Source organism: Hippocampus zosterae, chromosome 5 (genome assembly GCF_025434085.1).
Source record: "Hippocampus zosterae strain Florida chromosome 5, ASM2543408v3, whole genome shotgun sequence".
Lineage (NCBI taxonomy): Eukaryota > Metazoa > Chordata > Actinopteri > Syngnathiformes > Syngnathidae > Hippocampus > Hippocampus zosterae.
Window position 1 is genome coordinate 19,091,000 of NC_067455.1, and position 24,128 is coordinate 19,115,127.

The 24,128-nt window shown below is 42.1% G+C and overlaps 2 protein-coding genes and 1 long non-coding RNA gene across 8 annotated transcripts in view; 1 reads left to right on the top strand and 2 right to left on the bottom strand.

Annotated features, from left to right (window-relative positions):
* The first annotated feature begins 1,196 nt into the window (after positions 1-1,196).
* Positions 1,197-10,760, top strand: sqlea (squalene epoxidase a). Its single transcript, XM_052064734.1, has 11 exons — positions 1,197-1,654; positions 3,091-3,328; positions 4,600-4,777; positions 5,164-5,260; positions 5,358-5,471; positions 5,716-5,887; positions 7,235-7,330; positions 9,440-9,582; positions 9,940-10,036; positions 10,141-10,228; positions 10,351-10,760. Exons 1-11 carry the CDS (start codon positions 1,388-1,390, stop codon positions 10,541-10,543), a joined length of 1,683 nt encoding a protein of 560 aa, XP_051920694.1. The 5' UTR covers positions 1,197-1,387; the 3' UTR covers positions 10,544-10,760.
* LOC127600377 (uncharacterized) lies at positions 5,280-7,238 on the bottom strand. Its single transcript, XR_007962317.1, has 2 exons — positions 6,197-7,238; positions 5,280-6,038 (listed from the first exon to the last, which is right to left on the bottom strand). It is a non-coding gene; the product is annotated as an uncharacterized LOC127600377 (long non-coding RNA).
* Positions 10,761-11,595: 835 nt separating the features above from the next.
* Positions 11,596-24,128, bottom strand: part of oxr1a (oxidation resistance 1a) — a 143,165-nt gene continuing 130,632 nt past the window's right edge. For 5 of the 6 annotated variants that reach the window (XM_052064682.1, XM_052064681.1, XM_052064680.1 and 2 more), the window contains 6 exons: positions 18,483-18,563; positions 17,694-17,819; positions 14,629-14,781; positions 14,454-14,549; positions 13,453-13,526; positions 11,596-13,373 (listed from right to left, as the gene is read on the bottom strand). In XM_052064682.1, the coding sequence (XP_051920642.1) occupies positions 13,238-13,373; positions 13,453-13,526; positions 14,454-14,549; positions 14,629-14,781; positions 17,694-17,819; positions 18,483-18,563 (666 nt within the window). In that variant the 3' untranslated portion in view covers positions 11,596-13,237. The remainder of the gene's footprint in view (positions 13,374-13,452; positions 13,527-14,453; positions 14,550-14,628; positions 14,782-17,693; positions 17,820-18,482; positions 18,564-24,128) is intronic. The other variant, XM_052064686.1, reaches the window with a different exon arrangement.

Consider the following 24,128-nt stretch of genomic DNA (forward strand, 5'->3'; position numbering starts at 1 on the left):
TGGGACACACAAACCCCTCCACCACGGTAAGGTGACGACTCACGGAGGGGGCACAATAACTTTAACCTGCAAAACATCACTATATAAAATAATTTGTGCAGATATTTTTGAAATAAAATATGATGTGTGGATTAATGGCTACAATGAGCACGTTTTGCAATGCACAGCTTTTCGAAGCGAGGTTTGAAGCGGGACACAGCAACTCTCACCTCCTGCTCATTGTAGCTGGGACCTGTATTTTAGTTTACTGAAGTAGCAGTCACAAAGCGGGATAATTGTTGGCAATATTCGGCCCGTTCTCGCTGAAAAAAATTCAAGCGGCTTATCAGCGTGATTGGGGTGTAATGTCTTTAAGTGAGGCCTTAATTTATTTGGCTTCATGCTGTCCGTTGCCAACATTTTTAGACATACAGTAGCAAGCACACCAGTATTTAGTCGTTTCCCACCGTAGTTAGAGTGAAGCCAAGCGCTACATACTCTTCGTCATATTTCCTCCCTTTAAATGCTCCCTGCGCCACTCCTCCCCTAGTGTAGTGGAGGTGAAACTGCACTCTATTCTAGGATAGTAAAGAAAATCTAAAACACGAAATAATTCATTTGAATTACATATTTGATTTGTTGTGTCATTATTATCATTTTACAGAAACGAATCTAAGTATAGCTGCAATAAGGATGAGCATAAATTTAAGGATTTAAATAAAATTCAGAAAGAAAACACAGGCAACTCATGCTATTTTCAAGCATTGAACGTAGTTTAAATGAATCGGTTAAATTGTATTTATTCAATATGCAATCAGTTCAAAGCGCAGGACGCCTTTGCTTAATAGAAAAAAAATATATATATTACTGTTTATTTATTTCATGGGAACGCAAATGGCACGCTACGGCTGGTATGGCCCATATTCGACATCCTCCTATATATCTTATCTCCGCTGCAGTTCCACCACTCGAGTCTGTTGGGTAGTTTGCTCCAGACGTGAAACGTGCACTTTTCCCCTGACATCACATCATACTACAAGCGCTGACAGTCGGCTGTCCAATCAACGTTCCGGTGGAGCGCTAACGTCCCGCCCCCCATATTCCAATCAGCACATAGCGTGAGCTCTGCTCACTGGTGCGTCTCATCTGATTGGACGGGTGAGAGAGTTCTGGGGAACCATCCAATCAAAAGAGTCAGCGTCTCTCCAGTTGTCAGATGATATTCAGCAAGTCTGCATTTGGCAAACTGACGAATTAACATGAGTTACAAAAGCGATGTTTTAAATTGGAGCGCCTTGATTGAACATTGGATAACCATTAATTCGTCTCCGATTTCAACCGACATTAAAAGTCGGCGTCACGGTCCCAACATTGTATAATTTTTTTTTAACAATTATAAATCTCCGAGATGTGGACTTTTTTGGGACTAGCCAGCTTCACGTATCTGTACAAAAAGTCCGGTGCTGTTTGGACATTCGCTCAGAGAGAGCTAATAACAGCCCTCGTCTTGTTTCTGTCAGTGGGACTGCTTCTCTCTTATTTCAGGTATTTCCATGGCCACAAGCTCAGATTCTCTCAGGTGTTAAATTTACCTCTGAGCCTCTTCTCCCTCTTACCTGTCGTCAACCTTCTCAACAACCCAAAGAGTCAAAATGCAGACAACACACGTCAAAAGGTAAGATTTTCACAGAGCAATGTTTAAATTTTCAAAAACTGCTTGATAAATTAATTATGCAGGGGTACATACATGGAATATTTGTTTCTGTACTACAAATCACATATAAATATACAATTGCTGTATTTAGATAAAAGCGCGCCTCAGATTGCCGGTTGAGAAATACACAGACGCTTAATCAGAGACACATTCGTACATTGACACGCCAACATACAGTAATATCAATTCTTCAGGTCTGGCATTTGTGTAACTTCACACTCTTGTATTTATTCAAAATCATTATTACCGATTGTTTCCACTCGGTCAACGATGTGAATGCGGGTGTGAATTGTTATTTTCTCTGTATTTGCCCGGCGACTGACTGGCGACCAGTTCAGTGTGTAGTTTGCCAGTGTGTAGCACCCTCCCACAACCCTGTTCAGGAAGAGCGGTGTTGAAAATGGATCGATGGATTCATGGAAAATGGATGATGATCATGCAGATGTAACAGCAGCCGTGTTAAGATGTATATCACCTTTGAAAACTGGATGATAAATAGAGCACAGGTCACAATTACTGTAGATCAAATTCTATTTTTGTGTTGCATATCTCAATCAGGTATCAAAAGAAGGCGACACATTTGTGACCTGTGAAAGCTTGGTCCAATTTTTTGCTCCCGCTAAAAAAAACAGACAAACGAAATGCAGGGGCAATTATATACAAATGCAGCATGACTGGTTGATTAGAGTCCCCACGTGTACATAAACTGTAAGAATATTAAAGAGGAGGTCAAGTCAAAAATTCTCTTGACAATAATATGTTCTATGCGACCAATTAGTCAAAACATGGTATTCTGAATAACACTGCATTGGAGATGGATAAAAACAAGTGCATCTTGCTCCTTAATTCACATTCCACCTAATCAGAATGCTGTGTTTGGACTAATGGTGGTGGTGGGGGGGTGGGGGGTGCTGCATAGAATATATTGTAAAGAATGTTTTGACTTGACTTCTTATAAGAAACCAGAAATGTAATTGCTTGGAAGGCTAGCCTCACACCTTGTGGGCAAACAAACACAGTACAGCTCAGCTTCTTGCTCGCTGATGTGATGGCTAGCCATTTGTCTGAAAGGAAAAAAAAATGTTTGGTTCAAAGACAACTTCCAGTAGCATTTAGACATCTTAAAAAGACAGAATCATAATTGCTCCTGTTCTCACTGTCTCTATCCTTAATTTCCGAAAAAGAAAACAAACTTCAAAATAAGGTATGTACTGAATCATAATTTTTGGAATACCATTACATTGCTCACAATGTCATTTCTGTAGATACACCATTAGAACTGCACCACTGGGGTCAACAATACCTAGCATGTGGCCCACTATTGTATTTGAGCAAATATACTACCGGTAAGTGTTTTCCTTTTTCCTCTCTTATGTCTCCATGTCGTTTCCCTGTAGAGCCGAAGAAGAAGGAAACAAGTGGCGAGTGGATCTTCCGCGGAGCTCGGGACAGATGCTGAGCCAGATGTGGTGATAGTTGGGGCCGGCGTCCTGGGATCGGCAATGGCGGCCGTACTGGCCCGGGATGGTCGACGGGTGACGGTGGTGGAGAGGGACCTGAAGGAGCCGGACAGGATCGTGGGGGAACTGCTGCAACCTGGAGGCTATAGAGCGCTCAAAGAGTTGGGCCTGGAAGGTCAGTGACATGCAAAGTGCTCCACTGAAAATACTTTTTCATTGGTTGTTGCAGTATATGCTGAAGTCGGCTGATAACCTGTCATTTGTCATTTGCATGCGTTTTATTATTGTGAAAAGGGTCTTATCTTGCATATTTTGCAACCTGGAATACTGGCTTTTGGGGGAAAAAAGTCAGACTGGAACTAAAGTCCATTGAACCATTTGTGTGCGCTAACCATATTTGGTGACGTAAACTTAACAAAGTGGACATGGCAAGCATTTTCAGACAGTCGAACCATGTGATTTCTCACGGGCCACTAAGTGAAGATGCTTAATTCTAATAATAACAAAGATATGGTATACAATAAAATACTAATGCATTTTATGAGTATATAAAACACTATTTTAAATGTAACGGCATTGCTGTCAATTTTTGAGGTTGAATCTTCAATTTATGGGACAGTCAGGGTTAAAATAGTTTTAGATTTTTCATTATTGCTATAGACGTACGGCAATATCAAAGTAAATACAATACGTCTTATATTAATTGCAAAAGATGACATTTCTGCCATAATTATAGTTAGTTTTATAAATATGAAATGCGTTTTTTAAAGCATGTATGTTTTCATTTTATTTCATAAACGGAAAAAAAAAAAAAACGTTTTTTGTTTATTTCCTTCATATGTATTTTTGAACTAGAATAACCTGAGAGACAGTCAACTAGTACTACATGGACACTGTGTCGGCCCAATTTACAAGAAAAAGATTACATAAATTCTAACAAATAATTTCACTTCCCTGATCTATCCTTATGGTGAACCATTTTGGTTCTGGTCGATGCCCTGAACCCTAACCCTCCAAGCAAAAGAAAGGAAGGAACAGGAAGTAAAATAAGTGTGTGTGTGTGTGTGTGTGTGTGTGTGTGTGTGTGTGTGTGTGTGTGTGTGTGTGTGTGTGTGTGTGTGTGTGTGTGTGTGTGTGTGTGTGTGTGTGTATATATATATATATACAGTATATATATAACACTAACAGACTACATACTTTACTCAAGGTGCGGCAACTACAGTAAATAGTACAAAAACTGGATATGCTATGAGGATGACTTTGATTCATTCATTCTAATGATCAACCAATCCATATACTTATATAATCCATAAACTGTCCACTTTAGTCACCGCTGTCCCTAAAAGGCTCAATCATAGCAATTGATCAAGCAGTTACCATAACTCATTTCATAATGCATGATTGATTCAAACAGAAAGAAACTGCAACATCCTCCTTCCCCTTCAGGCTCGGTGGAGGGTCTCGATGCACATCTGGTGAATGGCTATGTGATCCATGACATGGAGAGCAGCACAGAGGTGGAGATCCCCTACCCTCAGGAAGAGTACAACGTCCAGTGCGGACGTGCTTTTCATCATGGCCGATTCATCATGGGCCTGCGGAGGGCTGCCCAGGCTGAGCCCAAGTAATTACTCTCCTCAAAAAAAAAAAAAAAAGAAAATCTCACCAATGCATCCTTATGGAACAGTCCTTCCAATCATAAAATAATAGAAGGCAGCGGGGGGGGGGGGGGGGGGGGGGACTCAAAAACGTTAGTAGTAAGACATTCTATGAAAATGCCCAAGTCATTGTACTATTATGCTGAATTGTGTGACAACAAAGATTGTGCAAGTGGACTTTCGGGAGTGATACCAAATGAATGCTCAATAAATCTTGCCATAGTGTCAGCAACACAGGCTGATGTTGCACAAAAACCATTACAATTATCACCACTGAGCCAATCCATTGCCCTCTTGCGGTTTCTCCAGGAGATACAAAGTAGACAATCATTTGTCCATTTGCGCCCTCTAGTGTTACATTTATAGAAGGCACAGTGACCAGTATGGAGGAAGACGATGGCTGCGTGACGGGAATACAGTACAAGGATAAACACACCGGGGATTTGAAGGTGAGAAAAGAAAATTAGGATTGTCTTGTAAGTACAGCATATATTTATTTATTGATTTATTTTAATGAGTGAAGTTGCTGATGGAGATGTCTTCCAGGAAGTGCACGCGGCTTTGACAGTGGTGGCTGATGGATGTTTTTCCAAATTCAGGAAGAGGCTGGTGGCTGGGAAAGCTTACGTTTCTTCTCACTTTGTTGGATGCCTCATGAAGGTAGATTTCTCAGATTTTTTTCAAAAGCCAAGCCCACTTCTCCCAGCACACACACACACACACACACACACACACACACGCACTCCTACACATACACACACACACACACACACACACACACACACACACACACACACAACAACAACAAGATTGCAGCGTAAGGGAAATTAAATGGTACAGTATATGAGACAATGTGACAAACCTTCATTTTTTCTTCCACTAATAATTGGCTTGTACTTGACAGGACTGCCCCCAGTTTAAAGCCAACCACGCGGAATTGGTGCTGGCCAACCCGAGCCCTGTGCTCATCTATCAGATCTCCTCAAGCCACACTCGGGTGCTTGTGGATATAAGGGGGGAGATGCCACGTAACCTTCCACAGTATTTGGCTGAGAAAGTATGCCCTCAGTTGCCAGGTAAAGGCTTTATACACACACGTACTTAGACCAGAGCAAATGCCCGTCTAAAATGGAAATCCACAGGGACAGTCTAAAACGCTTGACGTAAAAAAGCGTAACGTGGCTTCATGTCAGAAAATTGTTCACGTCTCTTTCTGTTCACTTCAACCTCTGAAAATATCAAAACAATTGCCATAGTATTTTGGATGTTATGGCCATGAAGCATTTTCATCCCCAAAGAGAAAAAGCTTCGCGTGGCTTGATGTTACAAAACTGCGACAAGTCGCCAAATTTCATGTGCGCATCTCTACCTATGCCCACTTCAACCTCTGAAAATGTCAAAACAATCCTATGAATATTTGACATTTTATGGACATTCCCGTCTTGCTCTCCATAGGTGCGCACGCAAGCTAAATAACAACAATGCTTCATGCCTTTGAAATCCAAAATATTGTGGCGTAGGTGGTGTTGTGCTTGTCCATTTTGGTGGTGATTGATTGCTCTTAGTTTTTGAACATGAAGCCATCTTAAGATTTTTGTTTTATTTTTATTTCATGCAAATTAAGGGGTTCAGCCTGCCCCAATCGCCACCACCATTTTATGGGGTCTTCATCGATGCATTTCCTCAAAGATTTTGACCACTGGATTGAAAGGAACTTTTTCATCATGCAGCTAGCAAAGAAACTGCAAAAATAAGACACAAAACAATAAAGGGACGATAACACAGCTCAATGAATGTAATGGTCCGGTGTGTTGAAAAGGGCGTGTTCCTCGGGGATGGGTTTGAACACGCAGATCAACTTGCACTCTGTTCTATATATATTTTCTTCATACAGCACTTTTCACAGAAAAGATTCACATACAAGTACCGGTAATTCACATACATTCATACATATACAGAAGTACATTTTACACAAAACAGCCAAAAATCTGTTTTAGCCTGCCGAAACAAATGTTTGAAATGTTATTCTTTCACCGGCTGGCAAGCAGCCCCATTGGCTCACAAGTGCATTCCATAATTTGTTGGCAATGGACTGCAAAGTATTTAGCTTTTTTTCCCCATCTCCTTACCTGATTTGATGTGAAACGGACATCATTAATAGTGTACAAGATGTGTCAGGGATTATCTGATGATGTCTTCTTGTGCCGCATGGCATATTTGAAGGCGCTGGCATTCATGCCGTAGCTGGCTTTTCATCTGAAATGTCAGATGTGCACTCTGAAAGCTGCGCTCACCTCCAGGGGTCCATCTGAAATGTTTCTGCCGGTCACGTTGACGTATTGATCGGGCACTTTTCGACATTCCGCGCATGCACTCAGTGTGCAACTTTCTGGTGATCTCAGTTTTCTGTTTCGTCTCTTCAGAGCATTTAAAGGAATCTTTCATGGAGGCGCTACAAAACGACCGTGTCAGGTCCATGCCTGCCAGCTTCCTCCCTCCCTCTCCTGTCAATAAGCCAGGTACGTCCTGACTCATGGAAGCTGTCCAGTTCTGCCACTGATACAAAGAAAAAAAAGTGGGCATGTCACAAGAAAGGCAACCACTTGTTGCTTGGTGGAGTTGAGGGATAGTTGCAGACATTTATTTTCTTGCATGGGGCTAAAGGGGATTGTGACTGGGGGGGGGGGGCTTATAAAATAATTTATCAATATATTTTAGCGGCTATCCTTCTTCATTTTAATTGTGTGCTCACTCCCATTTAATCATAAATCTGAGTGTGACTGGCGGATTCTGAAAATGCACAACCCGCTTTAAAAGTGTGCGCACACTTCTGCCACATTCTTTCAGTTTGTTTTTACTTCCCCTCTCCAAAATATTTTCTGGTCACTATATCTCACGGGTGTCCATCGTCGGTCCTCAAGGGCCGCTGTTCTGCCTGTTTTCCAGCTCTCCCAGGAGCAACAGACCTGATTTAAATTATAAGGATCATTCGAATGCTGCCTCAGAGCTGGCTGATGAGCTGATCATCTGAATCAGGTGCGTTGCAGGCGGGAGAGCTGGAAAACAGGCACGACAACGGCCCTTCAGGACTGAGTTTGGACACCCCTGATCTTTCTAATGCTTGTTTAGCCCAAAAAAACAACCATGTAAAGTAAGGCGTTTTTTGCCGAAAAAAACAACCATGTACAGATGTACAGAAATGTGTATTTTGCTAAACCCCCCCCCCAGGATCATCTATCGAATGCTTTTTTCAGCCCCCCATAATGTGTAAAGGAAGGTGTTTTTAGCCGAAAAAAAGGACCATGTATAGTATGGCCTTTTTAGCCCAATCCAGGTCTTGGCCTTCCTCTGCGGAGGTTTTTTGAGCGACCACGTACAGTTTATGAAGGCTTTTTTGGGTTGTTCCATAAAAACTCAACAAAACAGCACCACTGTGGTCAACTGGTGACTGTGTCGGCTTACCAGCACAGAGGTGCAGTGTTCAAATCCAGGTCTTGGCCATCGTCCGCAGAGTTTGCATATCAAGCTTTTTTGAATGACCAGATATGTAAAGGCCTTTTTGGGTTGTTACTTATGACCTTGGTACATCAGTGCCACAGTGATCCACTAGTTAGGCCGTCAGCTTAACAGTGGGAAGATGCAGGGTTTGAATCCAGGTCTCGGCCATCATCCATAGAGTTTGCATATCAACCATTTTTGAGTGGCCAATTATAGTGACCATGTATAGTAAGGCGTTTTCAGCCCCAAAAAACAACGATGTATAGATAGCAAGGCTTTTTAGCCGAAAAAAACCACGACTGTCTATCATAAGGCGTTTTTAGCTGAAAAAAAAAACGACCATGCATAGGAAGGCGTTTTTAGCCCCCCAAATAAACGACCAAGTATAGGAAGGCGTTTTCAGCCTAAAAAAACAACCATGTATAGATAGCAAGCCTTTTTAGCCAAAAAAAACATGACTGTCTATCATAAGGCGTTTTTAGCTGAAAAAAAAAAAACGACCATGTATAGTTTTTTTTTTGGTCTGATTGTAAAGTGTCCTTGGGTGTCTTGAAAGGCGCTTATAAATAAAATGTTGTACTGTGGTCCACTGGTTAGGGTGTCAGCATAACAGTGGGAAGATGCAGGGGTCGAATCCAGGTCACGGCCATCATTCGCATGTCAAGTTTTTTTTTGAGCGACCAGTTATGAAAAGGCCTTTTTGTGTAGTTGCGCATGAGTTCGATACAGCAGCGCCACAGTGGTCCACCTGTTAGGGCGTCAGCTTAGCAGTGGGACAATGCAGGGTTCGAATCCAAGTCAAGGCTTTCGTTTGCAGAGTTTGCATGTGTCGGAAGGCTTTTTCTTATCACCATAAGTAAGGCGTTTTTATCCCCAAAAAACGACCATGTGGAGGAAGGCGTTTTTAGCCGAAAACACGACCAGATTATAGTCAGGCATTTTGAACCAAAAAAAACCCACACCATGTATAGATAGTAAGCCATTTTAGCTGAAAAAAACCTACCACATATAGGAAGGCGTTTTTAGCCAAAAAAAACCCGACCATGTATATATATTCTCAAAAAAAAATGCATGTTGATGAAGTGGAGAAAATGCACTCAGTATTATGCATGTTGCATCGTGGTTTGCAGGCGTTTTGCTTCTGGGAGATGCTTACAACATGAGGCACCCACTGACTGGAGGAGGGATGAGCGTCGCGCTCAATGATGTCCGCATCTGGCGGAGCCTCCTGCGGAACATCCCAGACCTGTTCGACGAGAGTGCCGTGCTGCGGGTGAAAGCACATGCAACTGCCCAGAATTGCTCTTAAGTCACTCTTAAGTCTCCAACCCTGGGTAGCGAATCGCACGAAACAAGCACCAACCAGATGCAGATACCTGTTCGACAGTACTCATAAAAAAAGTGACCCGAGTTACTTGGGTACACATCCTGGACTGGTTGCCAATCAGTCAATCGAAAGGCACATACAATCTCAAATCCACACCTCAATTCTGTTGCCTTGCAAAGGTGCCAACAATTAGCATAAACTGCTACAGTTGACCCTCTGCAACCACCAGCTCAATGACATTCTAAAGTCTCATTTGTTTTTTTTTAAGTTGAAGTTGGTCATTTCTTCTTTTCCACCTTATAGGCAAAGAAAAAATTCCGTTGGGAACGAAAGTCATCACATTCTTTTGTGGTGAATGTATTGGCCCAGGCCTTGTATGAGCTGTTCGCAGCCACAGATGGTGAGCGTCTGTATTCAACAAACTTTATTCGCTTGCAATTTTATATATGTATATGTGTGTGTATGTCGTGCAAGGAAAATGTCATTTTGCTGTCTTTTAACCAGAGTCACTGCATGAGCTGAGGAAAGCCTGCTTTCAGTACTTCAAACTTGGGGGAGAGTGCATTGCTGGGCCAATTGGACTCCTCTCAGTGTATGTGCACTAACATTACACACTCTACATAGAGAAAGACGCGTTTGTTCAGAGTAGTACTTCAGTACGTTAACGCGCCGTTACATATTCGTCAATGAGCCATGACTTAATTTTTTTTCCAGTTTGTCACCCAAACCAATGATCCTCATTGGGCATTTCTTCGCTGTGGCCTTGTATGCAGTCTACTTCAATTTCAAGTCAGAGCCATGGAGCGCCAAACACAGAGCTTTATTTAAAAGCGCGGCAATCCTCTTCCGGGCCTGTACGGTCATGTTCCCCCTCATCTACTTGGAACTCAAGCACTTGATTTACTGAAGGGTACTTGTCACATGTCTTATCATTGGACACTTTTAGTATGTGAATGTTGCACATGATAACGGCGCCTTATCAACCACACAACTTGTTTATGTGGAGATACGCTTTTTTTTTTTTGGTGCCTCTGCATACAACTATTTTTGAAGTGCGCACAAGCCAAGAAAAAACATCCTGAACTTTCCCCCCCTTTGAAATTAAACACTTTTCTATTATTCTGATATTGTTGGGTTTTATTGTCTCACAACCAATATTTTAGTAGGGCTTTAGTAGGGCTTTTCATCGTCCGTTTTTTCTAGCACACCTAAAATGTCTTGTTCTCCATATTGCAAACATGCCCGAAGTATGATCCTCACACAGTTTTACGATGCTGTACATCACCTCAGGGCAGTTGTTTTTTAGCTTTGATTAAGAAAATGAAACTCTAGTCACAACTAAGCAAATATGCTTTTGGGTGCTTGAAAACAGTGAAACACATTTGCTTAAATAATTAATAGTCTTTGCTTTTGCTGAACCGTTTAACCGACCGGCCTACAAACATTGATTTGTGAGTGCTTTCCCAAAGTATGGGAAAACCCATCGACTATTCTTGAGGTAAAAACAAACAAACAAAAAAATTAAGTCATTTACGAATCCCGGCACATCACAATTTGATCCTGTTAAAACTAATACTGGTCGTCTCAGTGTGAAAAAGTTCAATTAGAGTGTAATACAATACTGATCATTTTAAAATTTTGTTGAAGAAAAGTGCTATTCATGTACAGAATGTACATTGTTGCACACCATAGACACTGAAAGTGAACACAGTCCTTTAAAAATAACTTTTCTTAGCAAAACCTCCAGTTCAGATGGACGACTTGTAACCAATGTATTAAAAAAATATGCAAAGGAGATGTAGTGGAGGAGCTCATTCAACACTAATTTTGGTCTCAAGCTGCATTCTGGTGCCCATTCCCTTACTCACTTATTCCATTGAGGATCAGATGGATCATTTGTTGCAGATAGCCTAAAAACATTCAAAAGGTGATGAAAGAAATAGGACACATGTCAACATATCCCTGGTTATAACCGTTAGTTTATCTTTATTCATTGATCGATCACTGATACATGGTATTCAGGTGAAATAACTGGAAGAATTATCCATATTATTCTTTGTGACTCTCCACAAGGACACAAATACTGGCGCGGAAGACCAGAGAGGAGGAGGCGGGGGCGGTGGCGACGAGAAGGGCCATCGGGGCGAGGTTTAGGCAGCGCCCCATGTTAAAATGCCAGCATACCTACCTGTCTGAGGCTCACCTGGCATCCCAACCAGCAAAGCACTCAACCACATCATCCCACCACACTTCCGACATCAGAGGGGTCCCTCCTTTGCCACGCGGAGCGTTCGGGCATAAACCATATTGAGATTCGTAGCAGCAAAGCTTTCTACAAACAGTGAACATCTTATGGATCTAAACAAAAGAGTACTGTACAGCTACTGCTAATAGAGTCTAAGAGCCTGGCCTGGACACCTTTACACCAGATTAAAGTGCTAGAAGCAAACCCACCAATCCACACTTGGTCATATATATTTACTGCATATCGCATCATTTACAGGGTAATATACATGATATTATAACAGCTGAAATGTCAGCACAAATAGATCACTGTCACACTTAACAGCCAAATATATATATGATTATATACACACCGCTATATAATCATACATACCGATATATACTGTAATTGTCATATATGCATGTAAAACGGCCTAGCACGTCTCAGGCTTTTCAAGCGAGAGCCAGAAAAGCAATTTGTGTATCAAGACGAAAAAGCGCTCCGCCTTCTCCTCTCATGAAAGCGCCACAGGCGGCGGCCAAAGTGCCGCGGGCCCTGGCGGGGCTATTTGAGGTCACACGACAGTTATTTGCATATTCCACAAAATCTATTGCAACACGTTACCGTCTACTAACAGTACAGCCGGTGTTAGCTGGACTCACACATACACCCACTGAACAGAACGTTACGACGATGGCTGATCTGGTTATAGCTATGTGCTTTCAGATGGTGTGCTAGGACAGTGAACGACAGGAGGACTACCACACACAATATACTCGATTAGTTTAGCCTCAAGAGGACCTCCTGGGAATCGGACAGTGGGAGGGAAACTCAATGCAACAAAATAAACAAGCCGAAGCTCTCATCTCCAATTTCTCCCTAGTGTTACAGTTCCCCCTATTATCGCTTGCTTCGGATTCAACATCATCACCACGTGGATAGGAATGTGTATTTCTCTTCCTTCTTCCTCATTCACCCCCTGACGGACAACGTCCTACTGCGCGGACAAAAGTTGAGTGGCTGCTGGGGTCGCCTGTCTGGACCGCTCAAGGCGGCGCAGCGCAGTCCCCTTTCCCATGATCCCTTTCCACTGACATTCCCACCGCTCGACTGCGCAGGAAAGATGCTGCACGAGGCCATAAAACGAGACACGCGCAAAAAAGGTAGTTTTCCCACAAAGACAAAAAAAAAAAAAAGAAAATAAAGCTCCAGAGTAACTGCAGTAGTAACGCACAATTAAGCATCCGATAGCGGGCTTGGGGAGCCCCGGTGATGTGCAGTTAGGGTTGGGACGTTGCCAATGTTCTAAGGAGGCCCGGTCCTCACTCTTCCTGAATGCTGGACTTGTCTGTTTCCCTTGTGGTGCACCCGCTGTTGTTACTCAAAAGCCCAGATCTCTATGTCCTGCACATAGAAATCCTCCTTTTTCGACAGCATGGGGTTCCCAAAAGTTTTGCACGAGTGACTCCTGCCGTGGTAAAGGTCTCCATCCAGCCACAGACCGAACTCGCCGCTAGGAGACAAGAAAATTATGTTGCAGGGTGAAAAACATTCCCGTTGCCCCAAGCCCATTCTTGGCTGCGGGACCTCACCTTCCACCGCCAAACGCTAAGGAGTCCATATCTCCCTTGATGAAGAACATGTTGTCGCCGGTCCATTTGTACACCTGTCGTCAACACAATAGTGCGCGTTATCAGATGAATCCTTGTTGATATGGTTTCAAACTCATTAATTCAATGACAACGTATGCGCCGCCTGGAAAAAGCATTGGATCTTGTCATGGCTTCCTCAATGAAAACTTGGTTGTGGTTTTCTTTCAAATGAACATTTCACCATAACTAAACCGTTCTTGCTTTATCTTATCTGCATGAGCAATTTCTAGTACTAAGTGCAGTAAGATCTCCACCAAGGTGGTACTTGGATATCCGTATGTATGTATCTTGTCAGCTTTTTCGCAAACATCCTGGTGTGTGGGAATGCCTTGCTCATGATTACCATTATCCATTATTGGGAATCATCACAATCATGATTGCATTTTTAATAGCTGCCATATCTGCCGTCAATATAAGAAACAAATATGAAGAAAAGTAATAAATTAGTAAAACACCCTCCCCTAAAACATGATGAGGGAGAAATACAAAGATCCCTTTGACTGTAATGTGTCTTGCGTTTCATTTTGTAACAATCTGAACTGACACAAGAGCATATAATGTTTAATTACTTCTAAGATAACATAAGAAACCATTATTTGTCTCACAATGGAGAAATTCCCAATTTACAGCAGTAAAATTATGAAAGGGAGAGGTAGAAGAACAAAAACTATATAAATATAAATGATAAAATATACTGTAAATATAAGCATATTAAAAATGGGTGAGTGCTAGCACTACATGCAAGAACACTCTTCCGAAGTAGATTTTTTGGGGTATAATTTCCATTTAGATCAGAGGTTGGGACGTGTGTGGCTCAGTGAAAATTAGGAGCTTGGACTTCACCTGCATGAGAGCCCAAACCAAAGAACAATCCAACCCTGCTAAATGTTTAGTTGTCAGTTTGTTGTGCACGTTGAGTCGTTCAGTGTGAGAGCGCGTACCTCAAATTCCGGATTGAAAGTGAAGAGGAAGGTCTCTCCTGTGCCATAAAAGCCATCACTGACTTTGAAGGGCTCTGACGCTAGGGCCCCGAAAACCTGGAAAGGAAAAAAAAAAAGTCTCAGGGGGTCCAATTATGTAGCAGTGTACTAAAACTGTGTTCACTTCAACACCTACTTGTCCATCGCTATCCTTAATGACCATGAGAACTGGGGTGTCTTGTCCCTGCATGGCTCTGTACAGCGACTTGATGCTCATGCCATGTTTGGATGTGCCAAAGGCAAGCGTCCACGGGTAACCAATGGTCCGCGGTGGCAAATTCCTTGCAAGCTACGTGAGGGGGAAAAAAGGCAGGCATAAAAGGGAATGAGATCCTATAACGGCCCCCGCGACAATGCTCAATTACATCTGCAGAGACCTTTTAACACCATCTGCCATTTAACGAAGAGTAACTTGGTCGCACATGGCCAAGTGATGTCCTCGGAGAAAGGGAAACGGGGCGCCACATGAGAACGCCTTGCTGCCCCGCTGCCGACACAATGACGGGCTTAACAAATGCTTTGCTCCTTGTAGAAAGAAAAAAAAGGCTGACCGACAACTGCATGGGACTACCAGCTTTCTTTTAGAGAGCCACTAAAAACCCATCAAATGTACTTTTGAATGTATGGTACAACAGCTTCCAAAATTTGTGTTCACTCTCTAATAGTTGATCAAACTGTGGTCTCTTGCTGGTTCAGCAAATTCTACTTGCGGCGCTGTAATGAGTGGCCCAAAAAACGATGCCACGAGAAGATGAGGTTCCACTTGGCCCGCCTCTGCGCGATTGCAGGAAGTCATGTATTGGCAATCCGTCGGTGAATGTGCCAACTGGGACTAATTTGGAGCTACGAGTGTGTGTAAAAGCAAAATGCCTGCGGGGCCGACAACACACATGCAGTAAACACTCGGGGTTGGTGACCCAGATTGGTACATGTAAAGTACATATCACTCAAGTACCTGCCATCTCCTGATGTGGATAATTTGCTACAATAGGATACAATTTAAATTTTCACCTTTAAGTGCTCAGAAAGGCAACCATTCTCAATTTTGTCTTGTTACAAAATGCGAAAACGTTTCAAGAAGTAACTGCAATTGATTTTTTTTTTTTAATTTCCAAAATATCACAACACATATGAAGCTAAACTATTTTGCTGCCCGCCCCAAGTAGACATGTTTGCATCTGGCGATTGCTGTATCTGTAATTAACACAGAATACATTCCACAAATTAATTTTTTAAAATCTGAGCTCTGGTACAGCACGTCTCATCGTTCACACATTAAAAGCCGTCTTTCAAGTGTCATGTCGGAGGGAATTGCCACGTCAGCAGTGTTGTTGTTGTCAAATTTTCTTCTCTCTTTCTGTACTTGGGCAAGGCAGTCATCGGGTCACCTAAATGGTCATCGTTACAGCTACACTGTAGACAATAATCCGGCACCATCCTCCACTGAACACAAAGCGCTTATGTAGAGGGTGGGCGTGTAACCGTTTATTTCTTGATGCACCAGAAAAGCTGAGAAGGTTGGATGTATTACTACATTGTGTTCAAGAGAGATAGTTCATTATCAGAGCTATACAGAATAGAGAATCTTGGAAGTAAATGTGCCTCTACAGATCCTAAAAAGTGCCTTTATGCACCATGCAATCATATCATTAGATTTTTTTAAAGCGCGAATGAAGCAAAGGACAGAAGCGGGTTTTCGACCGTCCCTTGAATAGTCACTAACAAGGTTTGGTATCTGGTGTCGGGAGGCAAAATAAGGTCAGTGTCGCCAAACACAGTATTTTCTCATCAGGCTATAAACAACACAAAAGTACAGTTTGTACAACTCACGATAGGCGCCATCACCTCTCCTTCCGTTTTCATCTCAATAGTATTTTTAGAGCAACAAACACTCGTACCTAGTCAGAAAACACAATAGAAGCGATACATGTTTGTGAGACAAATAAGCTACACTTCCATCGGACATTTATAATTTATTTTCGCACAGCCGCAACATATGGATGAAAGAGCCGCAGGCTGCCGGCCCCTGGGCTAGAGTGAAAACCAACACCACATGCCCATGACCTTTGATAGATCAGGTGGCACGGCAACAAAAGCAGACAGCAGTGTGGAAAGGATCTCATCGCAATGGCTCAGGAAACACTTCTGAAAAGCATGAGCAGTTAACACAGTTCAGCGGAACATCTACAAATATGACCTAAAGCTCTATCATGCAAAGCAAACGCACATCTCAACAACACCCAGAAACGCCACCGGCTTCTCTTGGCCCAAGCTCAATTCAAATAAAATGACACAAAGTGGGGAAAGTGTGCTGTGGTCTGACGGGTCCATCTTCCAAACACTTTTAGGAAATCATGGACGTCATGTCCTCCGGTCCCTACAGAGAAAGGACCATCTTGATTGTTATTAGCACAGAGTTGAAAACCAGCATCTGTGCTGGACTGGAGGGGTGTTGGTGTCCATGGCATGGGTAACTTGCACATCTGTGAAGGCTCCATTACTGCCAAATGGTACATACAGTTTTTGGAGCAACATATGCTGCCACCCAAACAATGCCTTTTTCTTATTTCAGCAAAACAACGTCAAACAACATTCTGCGTGTGTTTCAACAGCGGGGCTTGGTAGTGAAAAAGTGCATGTATTAGACTGGCTTGCCATCAGTACAGACCCGTCTTCCATTGAAAAGAACATGTGGCGCCTTATGAAGCGTAAAATGAGATCCCGGACTGTTGAGCAACTCAAGTTGTACATCAAGCAAGAATGGGAAAGAATTCCCCCTACAAAGATTCAATAGTTAATATTCTCAGTTCCCAAAAGCCGACTGGGTGTTGTTAAAGGGAAAGGTGATGTAACACAATAGTAAGCATGTTCCTCTCTCGGCTTTTTTGCAACTTGTACAGGCATCAAATTCAAAATGATTGAATAACAGCAAAGTTTGAACAGCAAATGCCTTGTCTTTATGGTGTATTCAACCGAGTAAAGGTGGAAAAGGCAAATGGAAATCATTGTGTTGTTTTGATTGACGTCTGAAACAATGTCCCAACTTCATTGAAACTGCGCTCTGTATTCCCATTAATTCCCATGTGAAAAATCGCTGACAAACCCAAAGAAATGAGTTACTAGTGAGGTTCTACAGTGTCCTAGTTTGCTTACATTTCCGAGCAGATGTTCGTGTATGTGAAGCTGCAGCAGGCACTATACCTTCTCAATTTGATCGGCCTCCAGGAGATCACTTGGCTCTCTGAGGTTTGGTTTGAATGTTTCAGGCTCCAGTTCAGTTTTGATGGACGTGTCATGCTTGGAGTTCACCTCCTCTTTGGTCGTGATCTACAACAAGAACCACCAGTCAGTGCATTGCACATCACCAATAGAGAAACTTTCCAGATTCAACAGTAAATGGGAGATGGATGGGGCAGCTCACCAATGTTTTATGACCACCATAATTACAGCTACTTGGACTAGCAGAGGAGTTAGGAACAGCTCATTCGAGCGTCCAACTAAGCTTTCAAATTGAATTTCCTTGACCCCATTTATTTGTACATTACACATAAAGCATACCTATAAAGTATGTGTATTTAACAAAATAGCTCTAAGAACTAGCTCCTACGCAGACTGCTTGGAAACTTTTGGAAGGAAAGCCTGTCACAGGAAGCCAAGACAAACAGTCATGACAAAAGCTTGACACTCAAAACCAACTGCACAGCGCTCAAGTGAGAAATATTTTCAACTGCTCTGGAAGTTATTCCATTCATGCTTTGAATACGTTTTATGCGCGTCAGAAAACTTACCGAAATATTTTCTAATCAAAGCAGTAAATATTTTCTAATCAAAGCAGTTACACAATTTGGTTTGCAAATGCATGAGGGTTCAACAGTGGCGACTGCAGAAGTATGCAGTTTGCCGAGGCCTAAGGGAGACCGTGTTGGCAGGGACAGTAGCAGGGCTGGCTGCGTTATAGAGTGGGCGGGCAGACAGAGCTGGTCTGAGCACCTGAAGTCTTTTGCAGAGCGAACGCAGATCTTCACTGTTTAGAGCATCGATCCGACGGTGGTACTCCGTCATAGACACTACCTGGTAGTACAAAGACAGGAACAGGTACAACATAAAACGCTGCCAGGTCTATTACTGGCAATGGAGAAGGCTTTCTCAAGACCTCCAAGTGCATGAAGCACTGCGATGCAACACGTCTGGACTTCATTGGAACGAAGCGAAATGTTCTCGATTCATTTTGCATGTTTGTGTAATACAAAAGATCAAATTTAGGAGGTTGTTGAAATAGTCCAAATATAATCAAAACTACTGCTCGAACAAAACTATGGAGAGACAACAATCCAACTTGATCACCAATGCTTCGAACAACTGCCCCACTTGAAAAGGTAACAAGAATTGGGTAATATCAATATAGGAGAGTAACTCGTAAATGTGGTGATACAGTGCAGCTGCAAAGAGCCAATAGTGCTTGAATGCCTACATCTGCCTTTAACATCCATTTTCAAGTGACCAATATGCAACTTTAAAGTGCAAACCGCCAATATTTTCTCAAAGTCGCCTTGCCTCAACTGTACCACTCTACATGAGAAAAATCCATGAGAGCGCTGCTACAGTGGATATCAATAGTCTTACATCCATGCCAGGTTTCTGTGATATAAAACAAGGCCAATATAAATTATTCCCAAAACATGTGACCTATAACCTGTACATCTCAATTGAAAAAAAAAAATAGCATTTACAGAACTAAAAATAAACAGGATAAGTTAACGCTCTTCTGATCGGGGATGCGGCTCAGTTCACAAATAACCAAACACATTCAAATTCATGTGATGTGCAAGTCAGCAGATCCGCCACATTTTAAAGTGCCTCTGATTAACCCAAAATCCAATTATTGTATCCAGGTAGGCTTTTCCTTTCATTGCTGTTGTCACATCTGACAGCGCAACGGTTGGCATTCTGTAGAGAGCTTCCACAGCATCAGAGGGCTCTCTCTCTTTTTTTTTAAAGCTATCAATCAGGAGAATGTTACAAAGAATTTCCAAGGCATTAACAAAACATGGGACAAAGAAGAGAACATATGGCCCAAAAGTGACATGGAGGAATGTAGGTCCTTCCAAAAATGGTAAAAAAATTAAAAGCCATACAGTACTTGGATTTCTACAAACACAAGATTGGACGTTTTGGCCATAGTTAAAAAAAGTCATGTTTGGCGTGAATGCACACATACTTCAACACCAGACTTTCAGTGAAACATGGTGATTGCAGATTTTGGGGTCGTTTTGATTCTTTTGGAAATAGGGCTTCAGAGGTAGAGGGAATAGACTGAACAAGCAGTCAGTGTTAGCACAAACATCTTCAGATTTCTGCGAGAGAGTGAACAAACATCTGTGGGCTTAATTGAAGAGAGCTGTTCACCGGAGATGCCACCGTAATCTGAAAGATTTGGAGCAATTTTGCAACATAGAGAGGGCAAATATTATTGCCACACTACTTCCCAAAAAGACAAGAGAGAGGCCATATAAACCGAAGGCGCTGAAATTAATGAGTAAAAGTAAATGGAGTATGAGGATCTGCATACTTATGAAAGCAGGTTCAAGGTAAAACGGTCAAGCTAATAAAGGTGAAAAGTATCAGCAAGAGTTGTGTTGATTGAATAACGAAAACCGTTTTCAACAGAGGCCAGAGGAATAATAGATCGAGTATCAGTATTTCAAAGGAAGATTTTTTTTTTTACAGAAGGGGATATGAGCAGTGAGTTCTTGAGAACCGGATTGCCACGGTGAATACGTTTTGTTTCATTTACTTGCAAACAAAACAATTATCTTCTGGTTTGGTAAAATCTAATGTGTAATTTCTCAACACCATAGCAACTCGTCAATAACCGGTTGGTCTGCACCGATAGACAAAACTTTATTCCTGGAACAAAATCATTTTATGTCCGACCTAAGCCCCTGGCCATTCAGGCACACAATTCAGACTCCAGACAGCTCAACATGGTGACCTTGTAAGCATGGCCTGAGTCCAACAAAGTTGCACCCCATGCGGCCAACCCCAGTGGGACACACCGTTTCTGTGGTGCCACGTCACAATCACAAGCCGATACAGGGCAGACCAAAACGTCTACTCCCACAAGATGATAGAACTTAACAGCCTGGTGTATTGCGGGAAAACAAACACTGTCACAACAGAGTCCATAAACTGCTTCTCGTTCCTCTAAGAATCTACCGAGATTTGCTGCCCATTCGTAATTTCTTTGGTGATGACAAGCACTCTTTTTTTTCCATTGCCAATAATGCAGTTAAGGAAGTTAACTACCATTCTTTTTTTTTTTTTTACAAATGCATCTGAGCCTTACTTCAGGTGCAGCTGAAGGCGCTTTTACTTCAATATCGTTCCAGTTCCTACATTTAACTCATTCACTCCCAAAGATGTATTTCGATGTCTTTTCAGACGCCACACATTTAATCCTAGCTCCTCATTTAAATTGACTGTACTTTAAAGGGGTCTGAAAGAGTCTGAAAATGGCTGGACATCTAAATACATCTTTGGGAGTGAATTAGTTAACGAAGACCACCAAGTGCATGTGATGATAACTGAAATGTCTTTAGCTGATGATAAATTCATTTGGTTGAGATATTTTCTTAGGGTAAAGCCTTACCCCATTTTGACAACAAAATGAACATACATTGATTTTAAAAAATGGCTTACAAAGTGAATAAGACAGTGAACACCTGCTGCATAAGATTTACTGCGAGATCATTGCACCTCAGGACATGGCTGGGGCCGCCATGCTGGATTGCATTTTGTTCCGGGATTGCATACATAGATTTGATAGCCAATGTAAAAAAAATGGTGAATTGTAGTGGGGCGTTTGGGGGAAACAGAGCAGGTGGGATCATTTCACAGGTGACCCCCAAAAAACTTTGGCAATGTTACCAAAGGGGTAAGAAGGAGTAGTACGTAGTATCGTGTTTAACTGTCTCCCGGATGAACAAAGTGCGAATATAATTGCTAGAATGTTTGTGGAATCAATATACAACATGTCTTGTTTGCCAACATTGAAAGAGTCATGCTCTAGGTTCAGACTCAACTTGAAATATCATTCAGCACCATGCGTTTCATGCGTTTGTTCGCAGGTGAACTACAGGGGAGGTTGCTTCCCGTGGAGCAGAGGATGCGCTCCTCCTCCTCCTTCGACAGCAAAACAAAACAGTTTGAACATCACTAGTCAATCACGGGGGCGGCCCGGTAGTCCAGTGGTTAGCACGTCGGCTTCACAGTGCAGAGGTACCGGGTTCGATTCCAGCTCCGGCCTCCCTGTGTGGAGTTTGCATGTTCTCCCCGGGCCTGCGTGGGTTTTCTCCGGGTGCTCCGGTTTCCTCCCACGTTCCAAAAATATGCATGACAGGCTGATTGAACACTCTAAATTGTCCCTAGGTGTGAGTGTGAGCGTGGATGGTTGTTCGTCTTTGTGTGCCCTGCGATTGGCTGGCAACCGATTCAGGGTGTCCCCCGCCTACTGCCCGGAGACAGCTGGGATAGGCTCCAGCACCCCCCGCGACCCTAGTGAGGATCAAGCGGTACGGAAGATGAATGAATGGTCAATCACGTGAGTGGTGGTTCTGCAAATATTTGGCTAATGTTAAACACAAATGCTATTTTGAATCACAAAGTACATTCTCAACACCGACTGTGCTGTTTGCAATGTGATGCGGCTTCCTGCATCACATTGCTGCACAATGTATCGGGAAAAAAAAATAATTAAAAAAATGTGATAATGGCCCCTGCAAAATGCGTAGTGCAAATAGATGGAATAAGTTTCATAGGAACATTATGCTTTTATCCGACTTTGACCAGTCAGATGGAACCTTAAATAGGCATCACCATCCAATGATAGAAAGGTATCCATGGAGATTAACACTAAATAACATAAAAACATGACAAATATTTAAGACAATCTAATTGGCTCTGAATACATTGAGCCTGCTTATTTTGATTCAGGATAAACACATTTCTTTAATTAGCTAATAAAACATATTTTGGGACATGTTAGATTATCCCAATAATATCAATAGTGCAATATTCAACACCCACATTGCATGTTTCTTTTTTCCCCAATAACCGCACTTTATTTGTTAGCACGCTGCGATAAAAGCTCAACTTGCGTTCTGTCTGACCGCAGCATAAAGCTTTATTGATCCTGTCACAAAAGGAACGCTGTACGTGTGTGGAGGATCACAACACGCGGGCAACAATAATACTTCTCATGTCCACACCTAAAGCAACAACACACTGCGTAACAATTTGAGAGCAATTATCTTAGCAGCTAAGGAAAAGACTTGGGATTTTGGCTCTCAAGAGCCCCTAAACTGACGTCCCACTGTCTAGATACTAAGTCCATAGCTTCATGTTTTTTTTCAATTAACACTTTGGTGGTGGCCTCGGCCATCCATTATGGCATTGTCTGCTGGTCAGGCAGCATCTCAGCCCGGGACAGAAAGAGACTGGAGCGACTGGTCAGGAAGGCCAGTTCTGTCCTTGGTTGCTCCCTTGACACTCTGGAGGAGGTGGGCAACAGAAGGATGCTAACTAAGCTAAAAGCTATGATGGCCAGTCCCTCCCACGCCCTCCAGCCCGCCCTTGGTAGCTCCTTCAGCCAGAGACTGTTACACCCGCGCTGCAAGAAGGAGAGATACCGACGCTCGTTCCTACCGACTGCTGTCAGGCTGATGAATAAAAATAATCATAATAATAATAATAATTAAATGTGAAGGAAAATTGTAAATAGTACTGCGATTTATCCATTTGTGTTCATATTGTATTTAATTGAAAGATGTTTGTTGTTTTTTTTTCTCTTTCTCCTTTCTTCTTTCTACATACATTCTTGCTGCTGGAGGCTGTAAATTTCCCCAGTGTGGGACGAATAAAGGATATCTTATCTTATCTTGTTACAAGTAAGCTTTAACATTTACCAACCGTACAAAACATCCATGACATATTGTACATATTATTAATGTTTACATTTAAGTTACCAACTCTTAAGGAACAATATAAACCCCAAGTATCGTTGCATGTTTGTTTGTTGTTACTCTTGGTGTGTTCAAGACATAGTGTTTAAGGTTTATCATTACAGTAATATCCATGTCAATGCGGCATTTTGATTTATATGTTAGCATTAAGAGAGCAGCCTTTCATTACAGACGAAATTATACGGCTCAGTTGAAGATTTTGGTGTTTAAATATTCTGTTCTTTATTGTATTTTGCTTTGTGTTTCAGTTTTAAAATAATCAACTATACAAAGTTAAATTCTCTTTTGTTTTATGTGTCGGTTTCAAAGTGAACTCAAGCGAGCGTGACAAACAGCTCAAAGCACGCATACCTTTGCTATTATTTGGAAGGCAGGGTGTGACAACAGCTGCTATGAAACATTTCATTGGGAGGGATTGGCACTTTACATTGCAGAATTGACTATTGTCGGTTCGTTTGGAATGTATTCTCCCTTCATAAACAGGGGTTCACTGCAACTGTAATTTTCCGTTTGTCAAGCAAATAATATTCAGATATATTGATTAGCAATTGAGCAGCTCCATAAAACCTTAAATGTTCAGGAAACAAAATGGACTAATTCTTGCCTCTAAAAGTTT

Bases quoted from the DNA above. Each gene is read 5' to 3' on its own strand.
- sqlea (XM_052064734.1), top strand. From the start codon at position 1,388: ATGTGGACTTTTTTGGGACTAGCCAGCTTCACGTATCTGTACAAAAAG. The intron at 3,329-4,599 runs GTCAGTGACATG...CTTCCCCTTCAG, and splicing joins CAAAGAGTTGGGCCTGGAAG to GCTCGGTGGAGGGTCTCGAT. The intron at 5,261-5,357 runs GTGAGAAAAGAA...GATGTCTTCCAG, and splicing joins AACACACCGGGGATTTGAAG to GAAGTGCACGCGGCTTTGAC.